Below are 26,460 nucleotides of genomic sequence, written 5' to 3'. Positions count from 1 at the left end.
CGTGGCAGTATTTTACCCAACGTTCCTACTTCTCGCTGGCTCAGTTATCGCGAGATGCGGGCGGCTGTCTCTGGCTTCCCGGCCGCACGTGTCTGCTGAGGGAACCTGAGCCGCTGCCGCCTTCTCCTGCTCGTCCGCACCCTGAGGTGCGGGGTGTGTCGCCATGGGGAAGGCCAGGTCCGCCGCGCGCGGGAAGGCCTCTGCGGCCCCGGCGGGCGCGTGGGGGGGCCGGGCGAGGCCGAACCCCAACCCATTCGAGGTGAAAGTAAACCGGCAGAAGTTCCAGGTTCTGGGCAGGAAGACGCGCCACGACGTGGGCCTGCCCGGGGTGTCGCGCGCGCGGGCCCTCCAGAAGGTCAGCGGGGAGCCGGGCCCCCCGGGGGCGGGGGGGCGTCCTCCGAGGGGTCCCTTGCCCTGCCTGCTTGCCCGGACCAGCCGCGCGGCCCTGCTCTCCCCACCCACTGCGGCAGCGCGCGGGCGACGGTGCTGGTTCCCTTCTGCGCGTAGGATGGGCCAATGGTACCTAGCTCCTGGGCGGACGGCTGGAAGGGTGGGACGCGTCCCCTGAGAGAGTCCTCAGGACAGCCTGGCGCAGTTAGACGCCGTGTGTGTGTGCCGTGTGTCGGCTGGACTGTGTGCATCCTCTTGCCTCTGCTTCTGCGTGTGATGGGACGACATCGCCCTGCAGAACCGCTGTCGCTCCTTGGAGCCCCAGCGCACAGGTCCAGCCCCCTCTGGCACAGCTAATCACTTCTGTGCCGCCCTGGTCGCCGTGGGGCCCTCTTACCCGCCTTCCTCGAGGCTGAGCTCTGCTGATTTAAGGATAAGGGATTACACAGGCTGCTCAGGAGATGTTTGGTGAAGGAGCGCATCAACATAGGGGTTCCCTGGTGGGCTCCGGCGGTAAAATAATCCGCCTGCGATGCGGGAGACACGGGTGCGATCCCTGGGTTGGGAAGATCCTCTGGAGAAGGAAATGGCAACCCACTCCTGTACTCTTGCCTGGAAAATCCCATGGACCGAGGAGCCTGGTGGGCTACAGTCCATGGGGTCGCAAAGAGTCAGCACAACTGAGCAACTTCACTTTTGCAGCACATGACTTTGTCCTTTGCAAGGTAACTGAAATGCTAACCTTTTTTGGAAAACCTCACAGCCATCCCTTTTCTTGTGCTTACGGTCCCAGACTATTCTGTACTTTCAGATTCCATTCTGCTGGCATTCTCTATGTAGCTTCTGAGACATGCTCATTGGGTGCTTTTAACTATTTATTGTCATCCTGAGGAGGAGACATTAGTAGGTTAGTGAAAAAATTAAGGTAGGGAAATTTCCTACAGTCACACATCTGGTAAGGGCTAGGGTGTGCCCTGGGTTCAAACACCTGGGAACGCTTTACACGCCACTGAGCACTCTTGCTTAGTCTCCGTTCTGGCAGGTGAAGGGGTAAAGGTGGAGTGACCCCTGAGCCTGTCTTCATGGGCTCATAAGCTGTGCTGTCCCAGTGTGCGATCCAGCTGATCTTTGAATGGAATCAAACATCATCCTCACTTGAAGGAATTGGCAGTAGTGGAAGACAAGACAGTCTCAGAGCTGACTCTGCCACGCCCCCACCACACAGCGCCGGGCAGGCTGGGGCAGGGCGGGCAGCAGGAGCTCCAGAGCAGACAGGTGTGTCTTCCCCCCTTCAGCCTCAGTCTCCTGTTTTCTCCTTAGGAGGCTGAGGTAGGGACTGCCATTCTCTCCTTTTCAGATGAGGCACCTCCGAGAGTCTGCACTGGGAGGCGGTGCCGTGGTGGGATTCACTCTTGTCTCCACCTCCTGGGCAACACATGCGTGTCCACGAATGACCCAGAAAGCACTGCGAGCTTTGGTTTGGGAGCTCAGCGGTAACGAATCTGTTTGCAGTGCAGCAGACACGGGTTTGATCGAGGCTCTTCCCTTCCCATGGAGGAGGAAGTGGCAACCCATTCCAGTACTCTTGTCTTGAGAATCCCATGGACAGAGGAGCCTGGCGGGCTGCACTCCATGGGGTCTCAGAGAGTCAGATGTCACTGAAGCAACAGCACACACGCACAGATTTTAGTGTTCAGTTCAGTCGCTCAGTCGTGTCCAACTGTTTGCGACCCCATGAATCACAGCACACCAGGCCTCCCTGTTGACCATATATACAGATACTGGCACGTATATGAACATAACCAGCCCAGGACAGGCAATGCTGCTGCAGTCTCTAATCAGTGGTGGTGTTGACATCAACAGCTTCTCAGCTCCTGGTTCCCTGGCTTCTCTTTCTGTCAGCTACAACCTCAGCTCGTCCGGCTGCTTCACCTGGCAGAGTGGCCTCTGAGCGCTCGACTGCTCTGCTCTTTTCTGGTTGCTGCTGGTTTGCTATGACCTTTGGTGTTAGGTGCGAGGCACCAGCACTGCCCAGAGGATCCCCCGGGTCCCTGACCTCCTCTTGACTCCATTGTCTGGCAGTTTCCCCTCAGTAATTGAGATCAGTTTTTGTAGCCGATAGATTGGCCTTTCTTGGACTGTTAGTTTCAGTGGCCTGAGGCATAAAAAATGGTGTCTTCCAGTTCATTAGAACCATCAGTGTGTCCCCTTGTGGCAGTGTCTCCCTTCTGGGGACCCAGATTGCCAAGTCATCAGAGCTCAGAGTTGCCAGGACCAGTGAGAGACAGTTCTGCGATCTGCTTTTCAGCGCACCCAGACTCTGCTGAAGGAGTACAAGGAAAGGGATAAGTCCAGCGTGTTCCGAGATAAACGCTTCGGGGAGTACAACAGCAGCATCACCCCGGAGGAGAAAATGATGAAGAGGTTTGCTCTGGAGCAACAGGTAGGGGAGACGGGGGAGGGTCCCCTCCTGTCTCCTTGCCCGGAAGTCAGGAGGAGGCGGCCAGTCCCCCTCGTTCAGTTACGCTTCTGTGGGTGACAGCGGGGAACCATGAGTGGGGCAGCTCGCCTGGCTGGGCCCAAGGGGAAGCAGCCTTCTGCACACACCAGCTGGGTGGAGAGCTGCCTCAGCCAGAGCGCACAGCAGTGATGCATCCTGGAGGGGGTCCGGGTGTGGTGGCGAGGTCCTAGTGCGATTTCCCAGCGCCTTAGACGGGCCGGTTGATTTATTTACCTTCTGTAGGTTCTGTTTCTATCTGAATCATTGCTCAAATGACCCAGAATCATCTTAAAGCTACATTGACACATTGCACAAAAATGGAAAAAGTAATTTTTTTTAAACTTTAAATGGATGTGGAAATTTTAGGAGATGGACTTTTTTTCTATCTTGTTAGCGACAACATGAAAAAAAAAGCATCTACAACCTAAATGAAGATGAAGAATTAACTCATTACGGCCAGTCTTTGGCGGATATCGAAAAGCACAATGACATTGTCGATAGTGACAGCGACGCTGAGGACCGGGGAACGCTGTCAGGTGAGGCCCGGGCCCCCGGGAGCTCTGCTCATGGACGCTCTTCCTGCCATTCCTGCCCAGACACCGAGAAAACGCAGCTACAGACCTTTCAAGAGGTGTATGTGTCCGTAAGATATACAGACTTCTGTAAGCTGAGATGGCACTTCCGTATCCTTTCTCTTGTTCGAACTTTACCCCAGGCTCATTTCACCCATGAGCTCAGAGAACTGGGGAGATTGTCTGACCCAAGCATCAATTGTAGGTAAAACCCACCTTGCTGATCCCTGGACAGCATTTCTGTGCAAACCCACTCTGCTTTGCTACCACTGAGTCATCGGTTCTGCCCAGGTGTGTTCCAGGACAGTGTTTATCTAGTTCTTAGGCTTCGGTTACTCCAGAACCAATTGTGGCAGTTTTGTAGGAAAAGGAACGTTGAGCTGCTTATTTACAGGAGTAATGAAGGAGATATACATTGAGCTGAGTTAAGAATCAGCTCAGGTCTGATCATCTGGGCCCTTTTATAAGGTCAGGGTCGTGTCATTAGTTTGCACCCTTGTAGATTAAAATATCCTCTGTTCGGCATCTTCAGAAAAGCTGCTGCTTTCTGGTGTGTGGAAAGCCAACACATTAAACCCATGACTGCCTTTTGGTTTGTGGGTGATGCGGGGGCGGGAGGCCTGGGAATGAGGGCGGCCCGTGGGTCGTCCGCCCACCAGGAGGTGGGCACGACTGCTGAAGCTCTGTGGTTGAGAGAGGCACATGGTTCATCTCCAGAGCCTTTCGTTTTGCACTTTCTGTTGTTCAGAGCTCTTTGTGCACGCTGCACTGTTGACGCACGCTCACCTGCACACTGAGTGAAGGTACCCGTACGTTTGCTGGTATGACCTTTGGCCGCATAAGTCCGCAGCCCCCGCCGTGTTGCTGCAAGGAGCTTTGGTGACAGGGGGATGCGGAAAGCGAGAGTCCAGCTCCAGGTGTTGGTCCTGGAGACTCAGCTGTTCCTTCAAGGTTTCCTGTCCTCTGGTTTTTATAATGAGCTCCTCAAAATCTAAGTAACTTATACAAGAAAATCCTGTTAACTTCTAAAAATATATTTACTGTACCTTTAAAAATGAACCATTAAGAAACGTTCTGTTTTGTTCAACTACATAATATGTGTTCTTGCTTAGGAGAATTTCATCTTAAAAGTCAACTCGAATTTTCTAATTAAATCCTGTACTAAGTGCACCAACAGATTTTATTTTTCCTTTGAGGATCCTTTCTGGGATCTTTATGTCCTAGCACCTTGTTAGTGAATGTTTGTAAATTTTTACTTTCAGAAAACATTGTGAACAATCTTGGGTTAGTAGAGCACTACGTGACAGTGGTTTCTAATGTGCAGAGCATTCTGGGAAGCAGGGAATCAGTCAGCACTGACCCGTTACAATGTGCAGAGCATTCTGGGAAGCAGGGAATCAGTCAGTCACTGACCCATTCTTGTGCCTCTGGGCTTTCTCAGAGGGGCTCCTCTGGTTTAAGCTCCGCTGTACCTGTGATCTCAGTGACCGCCCAGTGAGAATTTCCTCTTGAACGTGGAATGGGTTCTCAGGACCGAGCTCAGAGAAACACTGGCAGAGCGGCTGCAAAACCCACTTCTGGGTGGGCCTGGGTTTCACGGGGTTCTCTGCTCCGTCTGCAGCTGAGCTGACCGCGACGCACTTCGGAGGCGGAGGCGGGCCGCTCCCTGGGAAGGCCGCCCAGCAGCCTGGTGGGGGCGAGGAGCCACCCAAGTCCCGCAGGGAGCTGATTGAGGAGCTCATCGCCAGGTCCAAGCAGGAGAAGGTGAGCAGCTGCCGTCGTGCCAGGGCAGCTCCGCCTTGGGACTCGCCGCTGGGATGCCCCCAGCCTTTTCTCGCTGGGCGGTTCTAGGTTGTATTAAAACTTTCTGTGAATGTGATGAAAGTGTTCACTTGACTAGGAGCGCAGGATGCATGTTAACGCCATTGGGCAGGTACCCTGATGGTTTCTTGTGGTTGGGAGTTTGATTTGGGGTGGGGGGATGTGTGTATTGAGTTGGTTTGGGCGCGTATCAGGAGTCGCATAGCGTCACTGCTTTGCCGACTGCTCAGAGCACCCGGAGGAGCAGCCTCACAGCGGGGACTTGGTTCTGCCTGGTGGGCTCCTGAGAGGCTCCTTTCTCATGGTCTCTTTGAGTCGGCAAGGTGGGTATTGGCTGAGCGGTTGTCCAGTGGGGCCTGGACACCAACAGTAATGGGGTGTGTTCCATCTGTGCTTTTTCCCCAGAGGGAGAGACAGGCTCAACGGGAAGATGCCCTTGAGCTCACAGAGAAGCTAGACCAAGACTGGAAAGAAATCCAGGCTCTCCTGGCCCGAAAGACGCCCAAGTCTGAGAGTGGAGGTGGAAAGGAGAAGCCCAAGGTGGGGCAGACACGTCTCACTTGGCCTGGCCTCGAGCCGTGCGCTTCGTCCACAGACAAGGGGGAGCCAGGCATCTGCTCTCCTTGCTAGGACCTGAGCATCTTGTTGAACTTTGACATTGAGGCAGCTGATGTGTGTTCCACTGGGGTGGAAGTAGAGTGAAAGCTATTTCAATATTTACTCCAGAAAAATGACGCTGAAGAAAATGGTGGTTTCTTGGTATTAGGAAGACTTGGGGTGAGGGAAGACCTTCAGGTGGTAGCCGAATTTTAGTCTAAGGGGTTGAAAAAGCTGCAGTCTTCAAGCCGCTGGTTTCTAAGAAATAGTAGTATTTCACCAGCCTCCCCTGTGGCCGTCTGCACATCTGTGCGTCGACCTCACTGTTCTTTCCCCAAGACCCTGTTTGGGGGCTTAATGCCTAAATGGGCAAGAGTTAGTTTTCTTAAAGCAGATGTGTTTGGAGAAGAATTTTTGTATATGGCCAGGAAGTGTCTGCCAAGCCTGACCAGGACCAGTCTGTTACACAAGCAGAAAAGACTCGGTTTGGCCTCTTCCGCAACAGCGACCAGCCACGACCAGCACGTGTGGAGAGCTAGTCACGCAAGTCTTTTCCATTAAAAAAGCTCTTCTGTCTGCCCTAGCCTGATGCATACGACATGATGGTCCGTGAGCTCGGCTTTGAAATGAAAGCGCAGCCCTCTAGCAGGATGAGAACGGAGGAGGAGCTGGCCAGGGAGGAGCAGGAGCGCCTCCGCCACCTGGAGGTACTGGCGGGGCTGGGGTGCCGCCCTGGGAAGCATTTTATCGGTGGGCTCTTTATGGCCTGTGGAACAGTTTCTGTTTGTTTGCTGCGGTGATGAGGGTGATGGTTTAGTCGACAAGTCCGACTCTTGTGACCCCATGGGCTGACCCCCAGGCTCCTCTGTCCATGGGATTCTCCAGGCAAGAATACTGGGGTGGGTTGCCATGCCCTCCTCCAGGGATCTTCTGACCCAGGGATGGAACCCAGGTCTCCTGCACTACAGGCAGATTCTTCACCAACTTAGCTATGAGGGAAGCCCTAAAATACTGTTTTACTATATTTTTGACTATAAGCAAAAAAAAAAAAGCAGATAATACTCAATATAACAAAAATGACATTTTTTCCTAATTAATTTACCTTAAAACAGCTGCTGGCGATAGAGTGCACTCCTGTCTCACGTTTTTCTCTTAAAAGTTTTTTAAGTTTTCCGTATGTTACGAACAAACACGAAACAGAGGCGTGCTCCCGCGCTTCTGGCCATTCCTGCTCCTGCGGGGGGCTGCCTGCGGCGTGCGCTGCCTGTGCTCAGATGGAGACAGGGCGGGGCCACCGGGCTCAGGCCTCAGCATAGGGTGTCGAGTTCCTCTCCTGGGGTCTGGCGGCGAGTGAGGCTCACTCTGATTGGCCAGAGAAACCTCAGTCTAACATGGTTTTTCCTTCCTTGTGACCAGAACGTATTTCTGCTGAAATACTAGTTTTTATTTTTGTTGAATAAGTGTTCCATACGATGCATGCTGAGGGCCTCCCTGTCTGGCTGAAGACAGAAAGCAGAGGGCAGGCCTGACGCAGCTGCGAGGCTGGGGCTGCCGGGCGGCTGGTATTCCTGCCCGGCCTGCGCTCAGCGGCGACCCTTCTCCTTCTGCTCAGGCTGAGAGGCTCCGGAGGATGCTCGGGAGAGAGGAGGATGCGCACAGCAAGAGACCGAAGCACCTGTCGGCTGACGACCTGAACGACGGCTTCGTGCTGGACACAGATGACCGGCGCTTGCTTTCTTACAAAGTGAGGTGTTTGCTTTCTTTCCTGGTTTTCATTTAAGGTGGCAGATTTTCTGGTTTCTCACATAATAGCTTTACCATAGACGGGAACTGTCTTTCTAGAAACAGCTAGCTTCTCTGCCCAGAGTCCTGGTGGCAGGGACCGCAGAGTGCGGGTCCCAGGCCTTGAGCCCCAGGACGTGCAGCAGCCTCGAGAGGGTGGGAGAGGCCCGGTGCCCCCAGGCCTCTGGCCCTCGGGCGCGGCCACAGCCATGCTGGCCGCTGTCCCAGAGGACCAACGTGTCTGGTGTCTGCACTCCGTTTGCAGGATGGGAAGATGAACGTCGAGGAGGAGCCAAGTGAGGACACCAGTGGCGGGGAGAGTGGAGAGGACGAAGAGGAGGAGGGCGAAGGCTGGAGCAAGGGGGGCCCGGAGGACAGCGACAGCCCAGACGGCCACTCGGACCTGGAGTCTGACGCCGAGAGTGAGGACGCGTGCCGCCCTGAGGGTGCTGCAGGCCTGGAGTCTGACGCCGACAGCACGAACACACACGAGCGGCCTCAGGGGGGTCGACGTCCAAGCCCCGGAGAGCGGCTGCCAACGGACGACTGGGCGGCGGCCAGGGCCCAGCTGCCCTACACCTTCACAGGTCGGCAAACCCCTCGCGTCGAGGTTTCCGAGTAGCAGGGGGACCTGGCCAGGCCGGCCCGGCTGGGCCGTGTTAGCAGCGGGGGCGGGGCCAACCCCCACGCGCCCACACCTGCCCATCTGCACCGGCCTGGCTCACAGACTCGGTCACCCTTCTCCACAGTGTCCCCTGGGCCTGACCCCAGGGCTCCGGGCGGCCTCTTGGCCGTTGTTGTGTGACTCCGTAGTGCTGAGGGCTGCCGGGGGGATCTGTCTGCCAGGGCGATCTGTCTGCCGGGGGGATCTGTCGGAACTCGTGATGATCACACAAGATGAGGGTTTCTATGACACGGGCAGAACTGTCTCTGTGGGGGAAGTGAACGAAGTCCTGCTACTGAGTCTGTGTTCAGTCTTCACGTTTGTGTTACCAGAAATGTGCGTAGTTCTCATTATGCAAGTTAAGTGTGGGGCGTGTTTTGCACTTTTTGTTTGTTATTTTGATAGTTCCCGAATCCTGCGAGGAACTGAAGTCTTTACTGTCCGGAAAATCAACGGAAGACCAGCTTTTGGTTGTGGAGAGAATTCAGAAATGCAACCACCCCAGCCTCGCAGTGGGGAACAAAGCGAAGCTGGAAGTACGTTGGCTGTTCCCCTGTGGCGCTGGGAGCGGGCAGAGGCCTGGCAGCCGTGGCACCAGCGGCCACCAAGCACTCACCGTGTTCGCAGCCAGCTGCTTTCCGTGGGGGCAGGCCTGGATGGGTGTCGGCTCCGGGTCCGTGGCAGGCCCGGGGGTGTGAGGGGAGCCCCAGCACTGCCCACCGCGAGTCCACCCCGCGTGAGGGTCCGGGGAGTGGGTGCTGGGCACGCGCCTGTCCTCTCCCAGTAACACCGCGCGCTGACCGCAGCGGGGCCGCTCCCGTTCTCCTTGCAGGAGTGTGGTGTCGCCTCCCGGCCGAGGGAGCAACACCCGGGCCCTACACTCCCCGTCCTGCAGCCTGCCTCGCATCGCACACCCGTCCCTGTGGCACTCGGCACCCCCAGCCGTTCAGGGGTGCGGGGGCAGGTGTCCTGGGTGGGGCGCTCTCTGGGCTCGCCCTGAGCACTGACCTACCCTGTTCCTGCAGAAACTGTTCGGCTTCCTTCTGGAATACATCGGAGACCTGGCTGCAAGCGACCCCCCAGACCTTGGCGTCATTGACAGGCTGGTCATGTGAGTGGAAACGGGGTTATCTGGAACCGGGGGCCGAGTTGAACAAATTCTGTGCCATTTAGTGAAGCCTTACAGTGGCTTCGGCGTCGCGGATGCCGCCTTGGCTGCGCACCCGTGGCGAGCTCCGCCCCTTGGTCCTGTCTGCGTGCTCCCCCACCGCCCTGGGGAGGGGGCTTTTTAAAGGGCGAACAGATGGACCCGTGACAGTTGCACCCCTTCAGATTTGTGCGGAGTATTTGATGGCTTATCTGTTTACTCGCTGTCTGCTCCTGCCTCCGTGGGGGCTCCAGGCTGGGGCTACATCCTGTGCAAAAGGGCCCCTGCCGGCAGAGCCGCTGGCTCCGGGGCCCTGTTGGCTGGAGGAAGATGCAGTGGGCAGGGTGCTGAGTCGGGAGGCGGGGGGTGGTGAGAGCAGACACCCCAGGCCGGCCTGGGCTGCACACCCTCCCCCATGCCAGCCTCTGCCCCCAGGAGAGCTGGTGAGGCGTCCGCGGGTTCAGGACGCATAGGACGTGCTCCCCGGGCTGTAACTCGTACAGACAGGGCTCACTCTGCCACTACTGCCGGAAAGTTACAACCAGGATTCTAGGAAAAGGTGAAAATGAGTCCAGATTATCGCAAACACAATTGGAAAAGTTCCTGGACCACCAGGACGGCCTGCCAGGTGCAAGAGTCAGGGCTTCCGGCTCCATCTCAGTAGGCAGCTGACACCACAGCAGAATGGTGAACGTGGGGTTTCTCATTTTTGTTCCCTGCAGACATCCTCCCTGACCTGTGTTTCTGATTAACAGGCCATTGTATAACCTTTGCCAGATGTTTCCTGAGTCTGCAAGTGATGCCGTGAAATTTGTCCTCCGAGACGCCATGCACGAGATGGAAGGGACCATTGAGACCACAGGCCGGGCAGCCTTCCCGGGCCTAGACGTGGTGAGCGGGGGCTTGCGGACATCGGCCGTCCCGCGTGGCATCCTGGCATGGAGGGGTGGGGGCTTCGAGGGGGTGTCTTCCCAGAGCCTCTAGGGCCATCCGGGGATCGCACAGGACCAGACCTGGGAAGAGTGCTGACCGTTAACAGCGAGCTGCCGTGTGCTTGGCGACAGAGTTCCTGCTTTGCTTTCTCTGTGAACAGAGCCGTTCACACCTGAGGATGAACCCGTGGGCAGGTTGCTCCTGCCGGTGACCTCTGACCGCTCTGAGGTTCCTGATGTTTCACACGCTCCAAGGCTGTGACCCTGCCTGCTCACTGGAGGGATCCTGCTCAGTTACCTCATTGTTCGCTGTCTGTGTTGAAAGTGAGCTGACGGCGACCGGCAGGAACCTGCGAGTCCAGGCTTAGCGCTGGTGGCTAACAGGCTCCTCAAGCAGGGGCCTGAGCCGGCGTCCGTGGCTTCCTGCAGGGGGCCGGGCCTCCCTGCTGCGGGCGGGAGCCGTGGCGGCAGGGCTCCGTGGCCCGTAGGCTGGTGTGAGGGTTCAGTTGATGTCACTGAACCAAACTGGGCCCACACTTGCCCTGCGCTCACAGAGCCAGGAGCGGACGCGGGCGCCGGGGAGGACGGCACAGCCTTCACCGCAGGAGCCGGACAGGGCGGGCCGCTCGTGCGCAAAAGACCCAGACTCCCGATGGGCTTCCGGGGAGGGGTTTAAAGGCAGCTTTGAGGTGAGGGTCACGGCTGTGTGACCAGCTCGTGGCCTTTCTGCCGACTGGTTGGTGGCGAGGTGACAGGATGCTGTTTAGGGCCTGGGGTGTCAGCCTCTGCTTCCCGCCTGTCTGGGGTTAGTGTCCTGGCAGCATGGGTCACTGTCCCCAGTGGGTGGGGGTCTGCTTCTGATCAGCGTGGAGGTGCACAACAGGCTGTCCTGTGCGTCCTTCCTCTGATCTGGGTGGTGGCCTTCCTCTCCAGCTCATTTACTTGAAGATTGCTGGGATGTTGTTCCCGACCTCTGACTTCTGGCACCCGGTCGTCACGCCTGCGCTGCTGTGCTTGAGCCAGCTGCTCACCAAGGTACGTCAGGCCGTCCCCGTCGGAGCCTGCCCCCCTTGGACTGTGCAAGGGCCGTGACTGAACAAAACTCACCTGCCAGGGCCTGTGAGCACAGCAGGCCGGCAGTACCACTGCCAGGGCCCCTCCAGACGGGGTGACAGGGCGCGCCCCCGGAGGACAGTGGCACGGCATCCCGTCAGGCCCCTGTTGGCCTTAAGAGTCCAAACTGTGCCTTCTCCTCAGTGGGCGTGTGGTCGGTGCCCGCTTACTGTGGGGGTTATAACTGGTTCCCCACGAGTGGTGGACCTCGTGGTCACAGAGCCCCGTCTCCGGGGCCTCTTGTCCGCCTCTGCTCCGCGGCGGAGTCCACAGCCCCGGGGAAGCTGGGTGCCTGCCAGGAGGCGCTTCGGAACGCTCCTGACCAGCCCTGCACCCGTCCCCAGTGCCCTGTGCAGTCACTGCAGGACGCGGTCAAGGGGCTCTTTGTGTGCTGCGTGTTCCTGGACTACGTGGCTCTGTCCCAGAGGGTCATTCCTGAGCTCATCAATTTCCTTGCTGGGATTCTTCACATGGCAACTCCAAACAAGCAGAGCCAAGGTGAGTTGGTTCCAGGGAGCTTTTTCAAGTATATTGTGCTTCAGAAATTTAAAGGCTTCGGAAGTAATTCATAGTCAAAAAAGTAGAAAGCTCAGAGCGTGGGAAAGTTAGAAGACGAAAGCGCTGTCGTCCAGGGCAGCCTTTCCGCTTGTGTGGACGTGTGCACACACCCTCAGTGTGAAGTGAGGGTCACACCGGGTGTGCTGTGCACAGTAGCCTCTCTCCACGTGGCACAAGTGAGCCGAGTGCGGTAAAGGACCCCCAGGTGGCAGCCTCGGCACCAGAAACGCGGGAGCGCGGTGTTCTGGGTGGATCATGAGTGGAAGCAGTATTGGGGATGGAGTGATGGTTACGGTTCATCGTTTCTCTTCACTTGTCTCCACGTGGTCAGACTCCATCCTGCCCCCGCCCGGCCAGCTCTCCTGAGGGGCCCCTGACCCTCCTCTGCTTTTCCTTGGTCTGTTGCTTCTTTCCGATGCTCAGTCCTGTGTGCCCACGAGGGCAGGGACTACCGCACTTGGACTTGGCCCAGGTGCCCCTGCCAGAGCTGTCCGTCATCTCCGGTGGTAAACACAGGGCATGCTTGTCCAGGGAACTCCCGAAGGCTTCGCCCTCCGGAGCCTGCCTGCAGCCCATGACCTCAGCCCGTCTCTCCCTGTCCCACCCGGAACCCAGGTTACACTCTGGTGCACCCTTTCAGAGCACTTGGGAAGAACTCGGAGTTGCTCTTGGTGTCTGATGAGGAAGACATGGCCACGTGGCAGAGGAGAAGCCTCCCCCTCCAGTGGGCAGGAGGCCTGGAAGCCCAGACTGAGACGGAGGCCAACCACGCCAGGTACATGCAGGCCCGGGGCTGTGGGCTGTGGCATCAGCCTGGACTTTAAAAGAGCCCAGGCCCGGAGCCGGACAGCACCCAGCACCGTGAAGGTGCCCCGCGTCAGCACTGCTCACTGGGTTTACCTGTAGGAAATCCACAGGGTTCCGCAGAAAGCTATTAGACCCAGCAAATGAGTTCAGCACAGTGAGGTTTATTTACGATGAGGGCTTCGGCCATCATAGTGAGCGAGTCAGTTTTCCTGGGTCTCTCCCATGTGTGTGGGTTGCTCAACTTGATTTTCTTGTTTAAACAAAAACCAAGGTGGAGCCACTCTCGTCGGTTGTCACTGCGTGTTCCGAAGCCTTCTTCCTGCTCGGGGACACAGGATGTAGTCTTCAGCTCCCGCCGTCCCCCACAGCCGCTGCTCAGGGCACATGTCTGACCTGGAGGCCCTTAGCCCGCATAGGGGAGGCCTCCACCTTCGGGGAGCTGCTGGGCTCTGGGTTACTGGGGCCACTCTCTTCCTGCAGGCTGTCCTGCCTGGCCGTGTGTCTGGCTCTGGTGAGGCGCTGTGTGCTCGCCTACGGCCCCCTGCCCTCCTTCCACGACATCACCCGGCCCCTCCGAGCCCTCCTGATGGCCACCCGCTGCTGCCCGCCTGCGCTCCAGGTGAGGCTGGGTCTGGGTGTGGGCGGCTGGGCTGGTGTTTCCACTCAGAGGCTCCAGGGACCGCCCCTCGCCACATGCCCCCGACAGCCAGAGCCCCTGGCCAGCGCGTTCTGCGCCTGCCACCGTGCGACAAGCAGCTGGGAGAGGCGCCCTCCTGGCCCAGGAGCGCCCCGCGTGTGGGTGCGGTCAGTCCCCGTCGTGTGCCCCCCACGGGCCACCCCGCTCTGTCAGGCTCCTCGGGGCAGGGCTCAGTTCTGTCACTCGATGGGTCTCAGTGGGCCTGGGGTCCCGCCAGGCCGCGCGCTGAGGCTGCCATGGCTCCGAGGGGCTCGGGGAAGGGGCAGCGGGAGGGTGGAGCACTGGCCCGTGGGGGCCCACCTGTGTGAGCTTCTCGGCGTTGCAGGAGCTGAGCCGGAGCATTCTGACGGAGATGGAAAACCAGCCAAGGCACTATCGGCCGCTGGTCTGTGAGAAGAGCAAGCCGGTACCGCTGAAACTGTTCACCCCCCGGCTTGTCAAAGTGTGAGTCCCGAGGGCCCAGCACCCCAGCCCGGGGAGGCCGGGGGGCTCGGGGGGCCAGGGCCGCTGCCGGGGCGGCCTCCTGCATCGGGCTCTGCACCCTCAGCCTGGAGTTCGGCAGGAAGCAGGGCAGCACCAAGGAGGAGCAGGAGCGGCGGAGGCTGATCCACAAGCACAAGCGGGAGTTCAAAGGCGCCGTCAGGGAGATCCGCAAGGACAGCCAGTTCCTGGCCCGCACGCGGCTGTCGGAGATCAGGGAGCGGTAAGCAGGGCGGGCGCCCCGCAACCCCGATGCAAGCGCCCCCGCAACCCCGATGCAAGCGCCCCCGCAACCCCGATGCAAGTGCCCCCTGGCCGGGCCGGGGCGGAGGGTAGCCTGGGGGTTTGTCTCGCTCACTTGTCCTCCACGTGTCCTGGACTGAGTCACCGGCCCCACGTAGATCTCACTTGCTGGTTCAGATGTGAAAAAGGGCAAGATGTTCCCCAAAAAGTAATCAAAAGATGGGTTTGTTTTTTTAAGGGATGCGGAAAGAAAACGAAAAGTGAAGCAACTTTTTAACAGCCTGGCCACACAGGAAGGGGAATGGAAGGCTCTGAAGAGGAGGAAGTTCAAAAAGTAAATTATATTTTATAAAAAGACACGGAGATACTGTATACTGAACACCAAGGGGCTGCTGGCTCTAATGCCAGAGTCTTCTCCTGTACTTGGTTCCTGTTAAAAAGCCTCTCCTGACGAATTGCACTTTTGGAACTGGGTCCAGGCCTCCACGGGAGCAGCGTGCCGATAAACTGTGCAGGACTCCTGGGCATGGTTTCCAGACAGTCCTGAGTTCCATCACAAGGCTTGGGGCCGGCGGGGTCCTGGCCAGCGTCTCTGGTCAATCAGGCATACGTGCCTCCATGTGTAATTTGCAGTGGTATTTATAATGTTACATGATTTTCAGTTATCAATGAAACAAGTTTGCACACAGTTTAGAAGTCAGAAAAAAAAGTCACCTGTTTCCCTGGCACGCAGCAGCTGTGATTGGTGTCACCCCAATCCAGCCTTGGGTGGCTGACTGTTGGGGAAGGCGGAAGGGGTTGGGTTGTGTGGACCCAGGCGGCTCTGTAAGGACACAGGAGCTGCCTGCCCACGCTTGTGGCCCTGGGGCTGCAGCCCTGCACAGAACGCTGGCTCCCCATGTGGCCCGAGGGCATGTGGCGGAGGCCTTGGAGCTATAGATGGCCCTAAAATTCACATCAGGGAGCCCGTCCCTGGGGTCGCGAGCCACAGAAGTGACCAGGAGAGGTCTGAGGATCGATTGGCCAGACTGGACACGTGCAAGATGAGAAAGAGGGTGACCAATTCAGACCTCCCCAGCGGAGCGGAGGCTGGTGGGAGTCAAGAGTGATTTGGGCAGCAGTAGGCAGTGTTGGGGCCAGAGCACCCCCTGGGAGCAGGCGGAGGGGAGTGGGGATGGCCTCTGCGGATAAGCGTTCGTCCTCTCCGCTGTCCCCCTAGGATTGTTCCCGTAGGTGTCCACCAGGTGGGTGACTCCACAGATCTCAGGCCCTGGTGGGTGTCGGAGCCACAAATGGGGTGGGCTTCTCCTTGCTGGGTAGCCCGGCCTGCTGTGCAGCCTCAAGGTTCCACCTCATGTAAACTTGTAGGGCAGCCGCTGCTATCATACCTGGCGCTGGGCACCGAGGTATTGCTGCCGAGTTCTGTTGGGAGGGGAATCGGCCCCAGCTCCGGGCCCCGTGTCACTCTGCATCGCCACCTCGGCCCGGCCCAGGCTTCTGCACTCCATTGCAGGCCTTGTCCTGGAAAAGGTTAGTACTAGGCGGCATGTCCGTCTCAGCCCTGCCTCCTCCAGGACGAGGGGGCCTATAGAGGGTCTGGGAAGAAGGTGGTGGTGACGGCAGCTGTCACCGTCTGGCCAGGCGCCAGACAGGGCTGCTCTGAGAGCCCCCAGCCATCTCTGCTCCGCCGTCACGCCTGAGCCGTGCCTGCTTTTCGGGGAGAGCGGACTGGTACTCAAGGGAAACAGCTGTACGACGGGAAAAGGGACTGCCGTGAAGCTTATTTGAAGTTCGTCTCGTCTACAGAGGAGTGCATTAGTGTCGAGCAGTCAGGAGAGGGTGGCCTGTCCTGGTCGGCTCGACCACAGACGCCTGCATTTCAAGAGTCGGACGGGAAGCGGGAGGTGCAGGCAGGCCCTCCGGCTGCTAGGGGAGGCCAAGCCAGGCCCCCAGGCGCCATGCGGGCAGCTGCCCCTCCCCGGTGACCCCGGGCAGGCGGGACGCCGGACAATCCCGCCTCCACGCCCCACCGTCCCCGCTGCGGCCCGAGTGCGGGCGAGCCCGCGTCCCCGCGCCGACTCCGCAGCTGTATTTCGGACGCAGGCCTCTGGCCGGGGCGGACGGCGCGAGGAGGGTCCGGCCAGGATGGACCCCGCCCTCCGGACGGGTCACCCAAAGCCCTAGGGTCCTCAGCGGGCGGGTCGTCCCTCGGGCGCAGAATCTGACAAATGGGGCTGCATCTGTCAGGCGCCCCCGATCGGACCCTTTCCTGCCAGGAAGCCGGCCCGGGACGGAGCTGGAGAGGCCCGGCCCAGTGCCCGCAAGAGGAGTCGCGGCGGTCCGCCCACTTCCGGATTATGAAACCACGCCCACTTCCGAGCGGGGAACCACGCCGGCTTCCGGGTGGGCGGGGCGGGGTCTGCGCACCCGCCCCTCCCGGCGGTCCTCTGCGCGTGCGTCTGTCCGTCCGTCCGTCTGTCCATCCGTCAGTCCATCCATCCCCTGGTCTGTACTGCGCGCGGCAGGGGCGGGGCGGGGCGGGGCGGGGCGGGGCGGGCGGAGGTCGTTCTCCGGCTCGCCAAGCTGCCCCTTGCTCCCGCCTGGGCCTGGGTTTCCCCGACCGCTCCGCCCGGAACCGTGGGTGCGGGGGCCGGGAGGTGCCGGGGCCACGATGCCCCGCCCGGCCCCCGCTTGGTCGGCCTCCCAGGCTGGCCGTTTCTTTGCGTAACTCCCCCACAGCTTGCGTTTCCTGCTGCCCAGGGTCGGGGGCAGGGCGCACAGAGCGACAGCCGGTAACGGGGCAGGCAGATCCTTCAGGGGCGCTCTGGCAGTGAGTGGGTTGGGGACACTTCGCGGGCGAAGGTGGGTGGGCGTCGGGGCCGGGTAACCGGACGTGCCTTCGTGCACCGTGCTCTTGTGCAGACCTGTCACACGCTCGGCCGGGCCTGCTCGGAGCCGCTCCCATCATGGGCTGTGGAGCCGGCGGGAGCTGCACGCCGCGCCCGCCCATCCGCCAGCAGCCGGCACCAGAAACCCGCGTGGTCGCTGTGGTCTTCCTCGGCCTCCTGCTGGACCTCCTGGCCTTCACCCTGCTGCTGCCCCTGCTGCCTGGGCTGCTGGAGAGCCACAGCCGTGCCCACGTGAGCCCCTCCCCTCCAGCCCCACTGCCCCTGCGCCCTGCCATGGCTGCTCCTGGCTCCCAGCCCCTCAGAAACGCCCCAGTCTGTCACGCCTTCTTGTCCCCCAGGACCCGCTCTACGGCTCCTGGCAGCGCGGGGTGGACTGGTTTGCAGCAGCCATAGGGATGCCAGCGGAGAAGAGATACAACAGCGTCCTGTTCGGAGGTGCGGTCCCGAGCTGGGCCGAGGCCTCCTCACGCCTTGGTTCTCACCTTCTCGCTCTGGAGCATGGTCCGCCCCCTCTCCCCGTGGAGCGTCCACTTCCCTTGGGGCTCCCCGGGCCGAGTGGTGACCATGAGCTCTGTCTCTTCCAGGTCTGATCGGCTCCGTTTTCTCGCTCCTGCAGTTCCTCTCAGCACCACTCACAGGGGCCGTGTCTGACTGCCTGGGGAGGCGCCCGGGGATGCTGCTGTCCCTGGTATGGGTGTCCACCTGGCAGCCCTCTGGGAGGCAGCTGTGGGCCCTCCGTGGCCCCTCAGTGGCCCTCAGTGCTCCCTGGGGGAGGTGTTTGGGGGGAGCAGGGCTTCTGGAGCTAAGCCAGGGTGTGGCAGAGCTGCTCCTGCCAAGGGGTCACTGGGCATAGAAGTGGCCTTTGGCTGCTCTAGAACAGGGCAGGGTCCCAGGAGTACTGCTCCAGCCTGCCAGCCCCACTGTGGGCCCCTCCTGGCCTCAAGTGACGGCACCTGCCCTTGGCCCCTGCCCTGGGGCAGGCAGGTGTGGCCACCTCGTACGCCGTGTGGGCTGGCTCGAAGAGCTTTGCGGCCTTCCTGGCCTCCAGGGTGATAGGCGGCATCAGCAAGGGGAACGTTAGCCTCTGCACCGCCATCGTTGCCGACCTGGGCTCACCGTCTGCCCGCAGCAAGGGCATGGTGAGTGGCCCTGGGGCTTTGGGGTGGGGGTCTCTGGGGCTCGGGTCTCCCTGCTCGCTCAAGCACCCTCTTTTCCCCAGGCAGTCATCGGGGTGGCCTTTTCTCTGGGTTTCACTCTGGGCCCCACCCTGGGAGCCTTCCTGCCCTCGGAGATGGTGCCTTGGCTGGCCCTGCTCTTTGCCATCTCTGACTTGCTGTTCATCTGGTGCTTCTTGCCAGAGACGCTGCCCCCAGAGAAGCGGGTAAGGTGGGAGCCAGACAGCGCCCAGGCTGGGACAGGTGGGGATGCCCATCGTGTGTCCCAGCTCCAGGTGCTGGGGAGGCCGGGCTACCCCCTTCTGGTGTCCAGATGCTCTTGAGAGCGCAGCGCCTCCTGGGACCCCATGGTTCCCAGACCCCCCGGCCTCGCTGGGGCTCTGCAAGATGCAGGGGCCGAGCGGGTTCGTCAAGCCCACCCCCAGGCCCCCTAGTGGACCCTCAGTGCTGACCCCCGCAGGCACCCTCCATCACCCTGGGGTTCCGGGCGGCCGTGGACCTGCTCAGCCCTCTGGCCCTGCTCCGCTTCTCGGCTGTGGCGCGGGGCCCAGACCCGCCCACTGGAGTCAGTAAGGAGCGGGCGCTGGCGGGTGGGGCTGGGGGTCCCTCAGGCCACCTTGGGGGCTGCATGCAGGTCAGGGCCGCAGCCCCTCCTCGCTGCCCCCCAGGGCTTGGCAGCCTGCGCGGCCTGGGCCTGGTCTACTTCCTCTACCTGCTCCTGTTCTCGGGCCTGGAGTTCACGCTCAGCTTCCTGGTGCACCAGCGCTTCCAGTTCAGCAGGTGGGACGCCTTGAACCCCGGCGGATCCCCACCTCGGCACACGCGTCCCCCGGGCCCAGTCCAGGGTCCTGGGGCGGACTGCGCGGCGCCCCGAGGACAGGGACCGAGGTCACCCAGGCTGCCTGGCCATGTGAGGGCAGCACGGGCAGGGCAGGGGTGCTGACAGCTCGCCCCTCGCAGGGTAGAACAGGGGAAGATGTTTTTCTTCATCGGTCTCACCATGGCCACCATCCAGGGAGCCTATGCCCGGCGGATCCGCCCTGGCAGGGAGATCGCGGCTGTGAAGCGGGTATGGAGTTCCCCGGGGCTGGGGGCAGGCGGTGCCCGCGCTCTGCGGAGGCAGTGGGGGCTCTCAGACCGGCTGTGCCGCCCACAGGCCATCCTGCTGCTCGTCCCTGCCTCCCTCTTCGTCGGCTGGGGACACACGCTGCCCATCCTGGGCCTGGGGCTGCTCCTCTACTCCTGGGGTGAGTGGGCCTGCGGGCAGGAGCCGAGCCGGCGGCTGAGGGCGGGGCCTGCGGGTGGGAGGGCCGGGCGGGGCGGGGCCTGTGGGGGCGGGGCGGGGCCTGTGGGGGCGGGGCGGGGCGGGGCCGGGCCCCCCTCCCACCTCCGTCGGCCTCTCCTCCGGGCTGACCGGTGTCTTCCCCGGTGTCTCCCCAGCCGCAGCCGTCGTGGTCCCCTGCCTGTCCTCCGTGGTCGCCGGCTACGGTGAGAGGCCCTGCCCTGGCGCGAGGCCAGCCCCTGGGAGGCGGTCTGAGGGCCCCTGACGGCTGTCCCCTCTCGCCCACAGGCTCGCCCCGGCAGAAGGGCACGGTCATGGGCACGCTGCGGAGCCTGGGCGCCCTGGCCAGGGCCGTGGGGCCCGTGGTGGCCGCCTCAGGTGAGGCTGCGGTACGGCCCTCGGGGCATGCTGGAAGCCCGGCCAGCCCCGGGCTGGGGTTGTTGCTGGCCGAGCTGCAGGGGGCAGGTGGGCCCGGGGCACCGTCACCTCCCCCTCCCCCGCTGTCTCCACAGCGTACTGGCTGGCCGGCGCCCGCGTCTGCTCCACCGTGTGCGCGGCGCTCTTCCTGCTCCCCTTCTCCATCCTGCGGACCCTGAACCCCGCGGCGCGGACACTCAAGGCCGAGTAGCTGGGCCGCCCGCCTGCGGTGATGTGAGGGCGGGAGACTGCGCGGGTAAGGGGGTCCTGGGCCAGGCCAGCTCCCCGCTGCCCGCCTGACCCCCTCCGGCCCCCTGCCCCCCGCCCCCGGGGCCTGGGACTTGCAGCTCCAGGGTGCGAGACACTCAGGCATGGACCTGCCTGTCAGGATCAGACTGAAGCCTTCCAGACTTTGTCTTCAGTTCTCAGCGACACAGGGCCTCAGCTCAGCCTCAGAATGACAAAGCAGCTGTTACACACCCAGTGCCTTCCTGCAGCGCACACCCCGTCCCCCCGCACCCTGGAGGGCTCCAGGGACCAGGGGCAGCAGCCGGAGTGACAGCTGTTCCAGCTGCACAGACCACAGGGTGCCAGGCTCTGCCCAGCCGTTTCCCTTCTACCCCGGGGTTGGGGGGAGGCCGCCTGGCGTCCCTCCCCTTGCCCAGGGCCCTGGCCGGAAGCGCCCAACGCCGCCCTCTGGGGAAGGACAGGCAGACGCCTGGGGCAGGGTGCTCTTCAGACAGAGTGACCCCCCCCCACCCCCCCCCCCCCGCCCGGCCCAAAGTGACACGCTCTGATCAGGAGATAAGCGCTCACTTTGGAATCTTTGGAACAGTAAACTTACCAAGTCCTATTTTAAAGGAGCAAACAAAAGGAATTAAGATGCGAGACTGCTTCCCAAGGTTAGACAAGGAAACTGCGTAAAGAATTTTATTTGTGAGTAAAACATGTTACAATGAAGAAAGGCCATAGGACCTGTCCTCCCAAGCCTGTGTCTGTATATGCAACTAAACTTCATGTTGAGATACAAAGAGTTAAAATAAACTACAAAAATGAAATTAAAGTCATTGCATATGTGGGGTAAGAGGAAGGGAGGGCAGGAGGAGCCTGCGGTTAACTGAGTGCAGGGTGAGGCTGGGGAGCTCGACCACCACCAGGACAAGACAACACAGAGAGCAGCTCGCCAGGAAGCTCGAAGCAGAGGTCAGCGCCATGCAGCCGGCCTCGGGTCCCCTCCACCCCAGGGGCCTGTTGCGACAGGCTGGCACTGGAGCTCCTGGGACGGCCGACTGTCGAGGAGACCCCAGCCACCCCAAGTTCCAGACAAGCAGCCCCCCACTCTGCTCTACGGATGTGGCACTAGAGGGCGGGAGGGGCCTTGTGGTGACCACAGGACGTCAGTGGACCTCTGGGGCCGACCCTCACCCTGAGCTGCCCTCTAACCAAGGGAAGGAGCATCCCAGGCCAAGCTGAGCTCAGGTGCAGACCTGCCTCAGTGCCAGGCCCTCCCCAGGACAGAGAGCAGAAGCAGAGTGCTGCCCGTGCATGCTGTCGGGGCTGTGGGAGCTGCAGGTCCGCTGAGGAGGTCCACAGGACCACCCCTCGGAGGCGCCGTCCCTATGACAGGTCAGGAGGCCCCAGGGGGTGAGCGCAGCCCCAGGTCTGGTTCTGGCCAAGGGGACTGGGGACCAGCACCAGCTGCGCCATGAGCTACTGGGGCGCCGGCTCAGCCCTGACCCTCTCCAAGGCCATCCTGGGGGCCTGGGCTGTCGGGGCGCTTTCACAGGACCGAGGCTGTGTACCTGAACAGGGATCACGGAGCAGGCAACGCCAGCAGGAAGCTACGGGTCTGATTCAGTCACCTGAGACCTGGGGGTGAAGGGGAGCCTAGCAGAGATGGGGCGCGGGTTACTTCCCGCGAGAAGGAGAGCAGGAGTGGTCAAGGCCAGAGCAGCCAGGTCTGCCCCTGTCCAGCTGGGACCCGGACTCGGCTCCCGGTGGACAGTGTCCTTGAGGAGTACAAGAGGGGCCAAGGTGCTGACCCCTGCAGGTCAGGGCTGGCTCGGAGGTGGACACGGAGGCCACATCTCCCCCAGAACCCGAGGCTGCGGGCCAGGCCGCTGCACGCACACGAGGTTAGCACCGGTCTACGTGGGGGTTGGTCACACCGAGGGAGGCGCTAGCTACACAAGGGATGGGCCTCTGCGCCCATTACACAGGGCGCCGGGGCACGCGGCGTGGTCGGGGACAGTCTGGCGGCGCCGGGGTGTGCAGGGAGGGCCTTCAGGAGTCGCTCCTCTTCTTGCTCTTCTTCAGGAAGGAAGGGGTGCGGAATTTCTTCTTCTTTTTGGATGGGGACTTGCCTGGAGACCCATCACTGCCAGGGTCCTCGGCTGCTGGGGAGGCAGCCTCCTCAGCCACCTGGGCTGGGGCTGGCTCGGGGCTGGCCGCCGGGGGAGACCTGGTGGGGGACCCGGCAGGGCTTGGAGGGGCCCTGGCTTCAGCCAGCCCCTCCTCCTCCTCCTCCTTCTCCAACGTCGGGAAGCCGAGCGCTTCTGAAGGCTCATCAGGGGACAGGTCGGGCAGAGTCGGCTTGAAGGTGGCGGCATCACTGTCGTCTCCGGACGGTGGCTCCCGCGGCAGGTCTGGTGGGTGGGGTGGGAGAGACAGGGTTACAGAGCGACCGCCCGGGGCTCCCGGCCTCCCAAGGGCCCTGCACAGACGCTGCCCTGGAAGGGACTCTAGAGCAGAGCAAGGAGCTCTCGCCGAGTCTACTCTACCCCAAGGCTGGGTGCAGCCCACAGTGAGGCGTGGGCTCGGCCTCAGGGTGGATTTTTAGCTCCTTCTCATGGACAGCGGGCTGACAACACCAGGCTCGGTCCCGGGGCTCAGTCCCCAGGCGGGGACAGAGTGATGAAAGGCCCGGAAACACTCTCAGGACTGCAATGTTCTGCCTTAAACACTTGAACCACTAGAGGGCGGGCATTAGTGGTCCTGAACTGACGCCTCAATTTGTATCCACGACACCTGGTCTCCCGCCAAGGAGAACACGAACCCACGGCAGTGCATGGAGAGCCCCGAGTGAACTCCCAGACTGGTATCAACATCACCACCAAAGGCCACTGTAGGCTAGAGAATTCAGAGATGAACTCCGAAAAAAAAGGAGAAAAGGGAAAAAAAGAGAGATGAACTCTAAGGTAAAGGAAAGGCAAAAAATTCAAGCCATTTTAAGCAGCTGAACATGAAAAAGTGAAAGTGTTCGCCGCTCAGCCGTGTCCGTCTCTTTGTGACCCCATGGGCTGTAGCCCACCAGGCTCCTCCGTCGGCGGGATTCTCCAGGCAAGAGTCCTGGAGTGGGCTGCCATTTCCTCCTGCAGGGGTCTTCCTGACCCAAAGATCAAACCCGGGTCTCCCACACCGCAGGCAGACTCTTTACCAACTGAGCCGCCAGGGAAGCCCCCCAACATGGAAACATAAACGTAAGCCACATGGCTCTGGTTTCAAAGGAACAGTCTGAGGCCTGCTTTCTACACTGGCCCCAGGGGAAACCAATTTCTGGATTTTTTAAACGTAGTCTACAAAGTTACAAGCCACTGGGAGGCTAGGCAACACTGGAAATCTAGCCAAACCTCAGGAGGCGACAGGAAGCAGAGGAGCAGGAGGAGTGGGGGCAAGGGCGGCTCCCGGAGGCTGGCGAGCCCCTCCCCTCCGCCAGCCCCTCACCCCGGGCCTTAGAAGAGCGAAACGCCTTGGCTCAGCTGTGCAAGAGGCACTGAGGAGTCACTCTTCGAAGCATGCAGGGGCTGCCTGTGGGTGCTCAGGGGAACTCTCACCGTTGGACCAGATGTCGTGTTGAGCAAATAGCAGTGAATGTCACTCTCCCACCCACCTCAGATTTAAGCTTAAGCACCCAGCTTAAGCAGAGATCAGAATACATGCAAGCCCCCATGCAAAATCCCAGCCTGTCTAGTCTCGTCCAGACTCGAGTCCGGTCTGCCAGAGCAGAGCTCCCCACTGAGCAGCACCCGGCTAGAAGGGGTTAGGGCAATGTGGTCCCCGGGGACTTCTGGGGCCCAGACTGCAGGGCGGGCTGCCCACCACGCAGCTCAGGTGACCCAGCCCCTTCCAGGAGGGTCACTACCCACAGTACAAGGACAGGGAATAAGAGGGGGTGGGGTGGGAGGCTCTTTTTATTTTGAATCAACAGAGAACAAAACTTAACAAGCAACAAAGAAGCAGAAGGAGGCAAAGCACAGGGAATTCGGATCAACAGCAGAGGGCCAGGCGGTACTTACTATGGTAACAGGTACTCTCTAGCACATCCACCTCCTGCTTGTCACGCAGCCACAGGAGAGAAAGCACAGGTAGAGAGGCTACGCATCAGTCTCAGCCACTGGGTTACAGACGGAGGGCGGGCCGGGGGGGGAGCCAAGGCCCCCAACAGGCAGGGAAGCACCACGCACACGACCGAGGACAGACACGGAGGCCACGGGTCCCAGACATAGGCAGGCGGTCTGGGAGACCACCGGGGTCCGGCACTCTCCAAGGACTCTACATACGGCCAGAGAGTGCGATCCTGGGGCCTGGACCTGACGGAGGACGCTTCCGGGGCAACCCAAGCACAGGAGGGCGGAGGAAATGTGCAGGCAGGGGCAGCACTGGCGTCACGGGCGCAGGCAGGCTCTGTCCCCGACCATGCGCACCACACTTACGGGCCTGCGCCGCCTGCAGTTCTCAGCGCAGAGCCGACAGCACAGAGGCGTGGGCGCGCAGAGCCAGCGACGCACTGGCCCCATGCAAACGCGCGCTGGCCACTAGTGCCAGCTCCGCCCCTGCCACACTCGGCTGCTCTTCTCCCCCAGTCGGGACGCTTGGCTCCTCCCAGTGAGGCTGCCCAGGGCAACCGTGCATCCTCCCCCGAGGGGCGGCCTCAGGCCCACCCCCAGCCAGCTCACCTTCCTCCCGCTTGACAGGGGTGCTGGGGGGCGTGTGCGGCTCCGGAGGGCTCTTCTCTTTCTCTTCTCTCGTCTGGTCCAGATCCTCTGCAGATGCACACACCACGGGGAGAGCGTGTGAAGAGCTGTGAGCCCCAGGGCCTCCCCACCACCCTCCACCAAGGCAGCCAGGCCGGCCTGCCCTGCCCATGGGGCTGCCTCCAGGAGGGCACAGGCCAGAGCGCAGAAGAGAAGAGCTTGCAGCCACGGTCCTCAGCTTTTCCCAGTCGCTGTCTGAACGAGGATGAAGGAAGCCCTCGAGGACTGGGGTGTGGACCTGCATCTCGGGATCGCCAGAGCTGCCTCTGTGCTGTGCTGACCAGGGACCCCTGGCCGGTCCCCCAATGAGGAGCCCCTCCCCACATCCTCTGCATCGCACTGCTGAGAAAAGCCCAGGGTCCCAAGCACCCACGGCCTACCTGCCACTTCAAGGGACACTCCATGAGCACAATCTTGGTTTTAATCTTTTATTTAGAGCATTTTCTACCCATACTTTAACCTGGCAGTTGTAGGGACGGCCCGGGAGGTCCCGTGGCTAAGACTCCACACTCTCGCTGCAGGGGGCCCAGGTTTGATCCCTGGTCAGGGGCTAGACCCCGCACGCCACGACAAGACTGGTGAAGGATGGAAAAGTTCAGTCGCTCAGTCGCGTCCGACTCCGCGACCTCACAGGCCGTAGCTTGCCAGGCTCTGTCCATGGAATTCTCCAGGCAAGAATACTGGAGTGGGTTGCCAGGCCCTTTCTCAAGGGGATCTTCCAACCCAGGGATCAAGCCCAAGTCTCCCACACTGCAGGCAGACTCTGAGCCACAAGAGAAGCCCCACTAAGACAGGCACAGTGAAATAGAATAGATATTAAACAAATGAAACAGATAAGAAACACACAAAATAGACATTAAAAAGGAGTGAACTTGGCACCTGTGGTGCATATTTTTTCCTGAAGTAAAAGGCTCTAAGAACCAGAGAAAAAAATCATAGGAACTAGGATCCAGAAAATTCCAAGTCTACCTCTCATTTAGGGAAAAGTGTATACCACTGTTACCGTAGTGCCTAGAATCTCCCGGTCTCATTGTCACGTTTTACATTAATAGCTTAGGGCCAGTAAGTGCCGTAGGTTGAAAAAATTCACCTCCCTACGCCACCTAAGCCTACAGTTCCCTTCCTGAAGCCAGGTGTCCACACAGAGGCCGGCGGGCACATCTCTTGCCTGAGGACACAAATACCTTTCACCAGGGAAAGAGGCCACAGGCTTTCTTCCCTGTACCTGAAGTGCGGGGAAGACACACAGCCTGACACACAGCCTGAGTCTCAACTGCAGCAGACACCACCGCCTCCCACCATGCCAAGAGCTGGCAGCAGCGCAGGGCAGGGGTCTGCTGG

The 26,460-nt window shown here is 60.7% G+C and overlaps 3 protein-coding genes and 1 long non-coding RNA gene across 18 annotated transcripts in view; 2 read left to right on the top strand and 2 right to left on the bottom strand.

Moving 5' to 3' along the window:
• On the top strand, positions 87-15,003 carry NOP14 (NOP14 nucleolar protein). 2 transcript variants are annotated; one of them, XM_018049840.1, is made up of 18 exons: positions 87-355; positions 2,699-2,833; positions 3,285-3,426; positions 5,084-5,226; positions 5,689-5,823; positions 6,465-6,587; positions 7,493-7,624; positions 7,928-8,249; positions 8,732-8,862; positions 9,352-9,437; positions 10,229-10,364; positions 11,339-11,440; positions 11,863-12,016; positions 12,692-12,851; positions 13,364-13,502; positions 13,906-14,024; positions 14,128-14,283; positions 14,542-15,003. In XM_018049840.1, exons 1-18 carry the CDS (start codon positions 164-166, stop codon positions 14,639-14,641), a joined length of 2,607 nt encoding a protein of 868 aa, XP_017905329.1. In that variant the 5' UTR covers positions 87-163; the 3' UTR covers positions 14,642-15,003. The 2 variants fall into 2 exon arrangements, 1 of the variants encoding a protein (XP_017905329.1); XR_001918227.1 differs by having other exon boundaries at positions 164-355; positions 12,717-12,851.
• Positions 13,025-13,945, bottom strand: LOC108636244. The gene is made up of 2 exons (XR_001918233.1): positions 13,881-13,945; positions 13,025-13,202 (listed from the first exon to the last, which is right to left on the bottom strand). It is a non-coding gene; the product is annotated as an uncharacterized LOC108636244 (long non-coding RNA).
• On the top strand, positions 15,591-21,144 carry MFSD10 (major facilitator superfamily domain containing 10). 5 transcript variants are annotated; one of them, XM_018049853.1, is made up of 13 exons: positions 15,591-16,808; positions 17,226-17,443; positions 17,551-17,647; positions 17,797-17,900; positions 18,193-18,351; positions 18,432-18,593; positions 18,848-18,956; positions 19,056-19,167; positions 19,348-19,456; positions 19,544-19,634; positions 19,828-19,875; positions 19,958-20,047; positions 20,182-20,342. In XM_018049853.1, exons 1-13 carry the CDS (start codon positions 16,532-16,534, stop codon positions 20,295-20,297), a joined length of 1,692 nt encoding a protein of 563 aa, XP_017905342.1. In that variant the 5' UTR covers positions 15,591-16,531; the 3' UTR covers positions 20,298-20,342. The 5 variants fall into 5 exon arrangements, with proteins under 5 accessions (XP_017905342.1, XP_017905340.1, XP_017905345.1 ...); XM_018049851.1 differs by having other exon boundaries at positions 18,848-19,167; positions 20,182-21,144; XM_018049856.1 differs by lacking the exon at positions 15,591-16,808 and adding an exon at positions 16,847-17,095 and having other exon boundaries at positions 18,848-19,167; positions 20,182-21,144.
• The window catches only part of ADD1 (adducin 1), an 89,843-nt gene continuing 84,383 nt past the window's right edge, over positions 21,001-26,460 (bottom strand). For 3 of the 10 annotated variants that reach the window (XM_018049845.1, XM_018049846.1, XM_018049849.1), the window contains 3 exons: positions 25,042-25,128; positions 24,382-24,415; positions 22,597-22,731 (listed from right to left, as the gene is read on the bottom strand). In XM_018049845.1, the coding sequence (XP_017905334.1) occupies position 22,731; positions 24,382-24,415; positions 25,042-25,128 (122 nt within the window). In that variant the 3' untranslated portion in view covers positions 22,597-22,730. Of the gene's footprint in view, positions 22,732-24,380; positions 24,416-25,041; positions 25,129-26,460 lie in introns of those variants that run through there. The other 7 variants (XM_018049848.1, XM_018049847.1, XM_018049850.1 and 4 more) reach the window with 3 other exon arrangements.

This window comes from Capra hircus, chromosome 6 (genome assembly GCF_001704415.2).
Source record: "Capra hircus breed San Clemente chromosome 6, ASM170441v1, whole genome shotgun sequence".
In the NCBI taxonomy this organism is placed as follows: domain Eukaryota; kingdom Metazoa; phylum Chordata; class Mammalia; order Artiodactyla; family Bovidae; genus Capra; species Capra hircus.
This window is presented reverse-complemented; position numbering and strand designations above follow the sequence as displayed.

Bases quoted from the DNA above. Each gene is read 5' to 3' on its own strand.
- NOP14 (XM_018049840.1), top strand. From the start codon at position 164: ATGGGGAAGGCCAGGTCCGCCGCGCGCGGGAAGGCCTCTGCGGCCCCG. The intron at 356-2,698 runs GTCAGCGGGGAG...TCTGCTTTTCAG, and splicing joins GCGCGCGGGCCCTCCAGAAG to CGCACCCAGACTCTGCTGAA. The intron at 11,441-11,862 runs GTACGTCAGGCC...ACCCGTCCCCAG, and splicing joins TGAGCCAGCTGCTCACCAAG to TGCCCTGTGCAGTCACTGCA.
- MFSD10 (XM_018049851.1), top strand. From the start codon at position 16,532: ATGGGGCTGCATCTGTCAGGCGCCCCCGATCGGACCCTTTCCTGCCAG. The intron at 18,352-18,431 runs GTGAGTGGCCCT...TCTTTTCCCCAG, and splicing joins CTGCCCGCAGCAAGGGCATG to GCAGTCATCGGGGTGGCCTT. The intron at 19,876-19,957 runs GTGAGAGGCCCT...TCTCGCCCACAG, and splicing joins CTCCGTGGTCGCCGGCTACG to GCTCGCCCCGGCAGAAGGGC.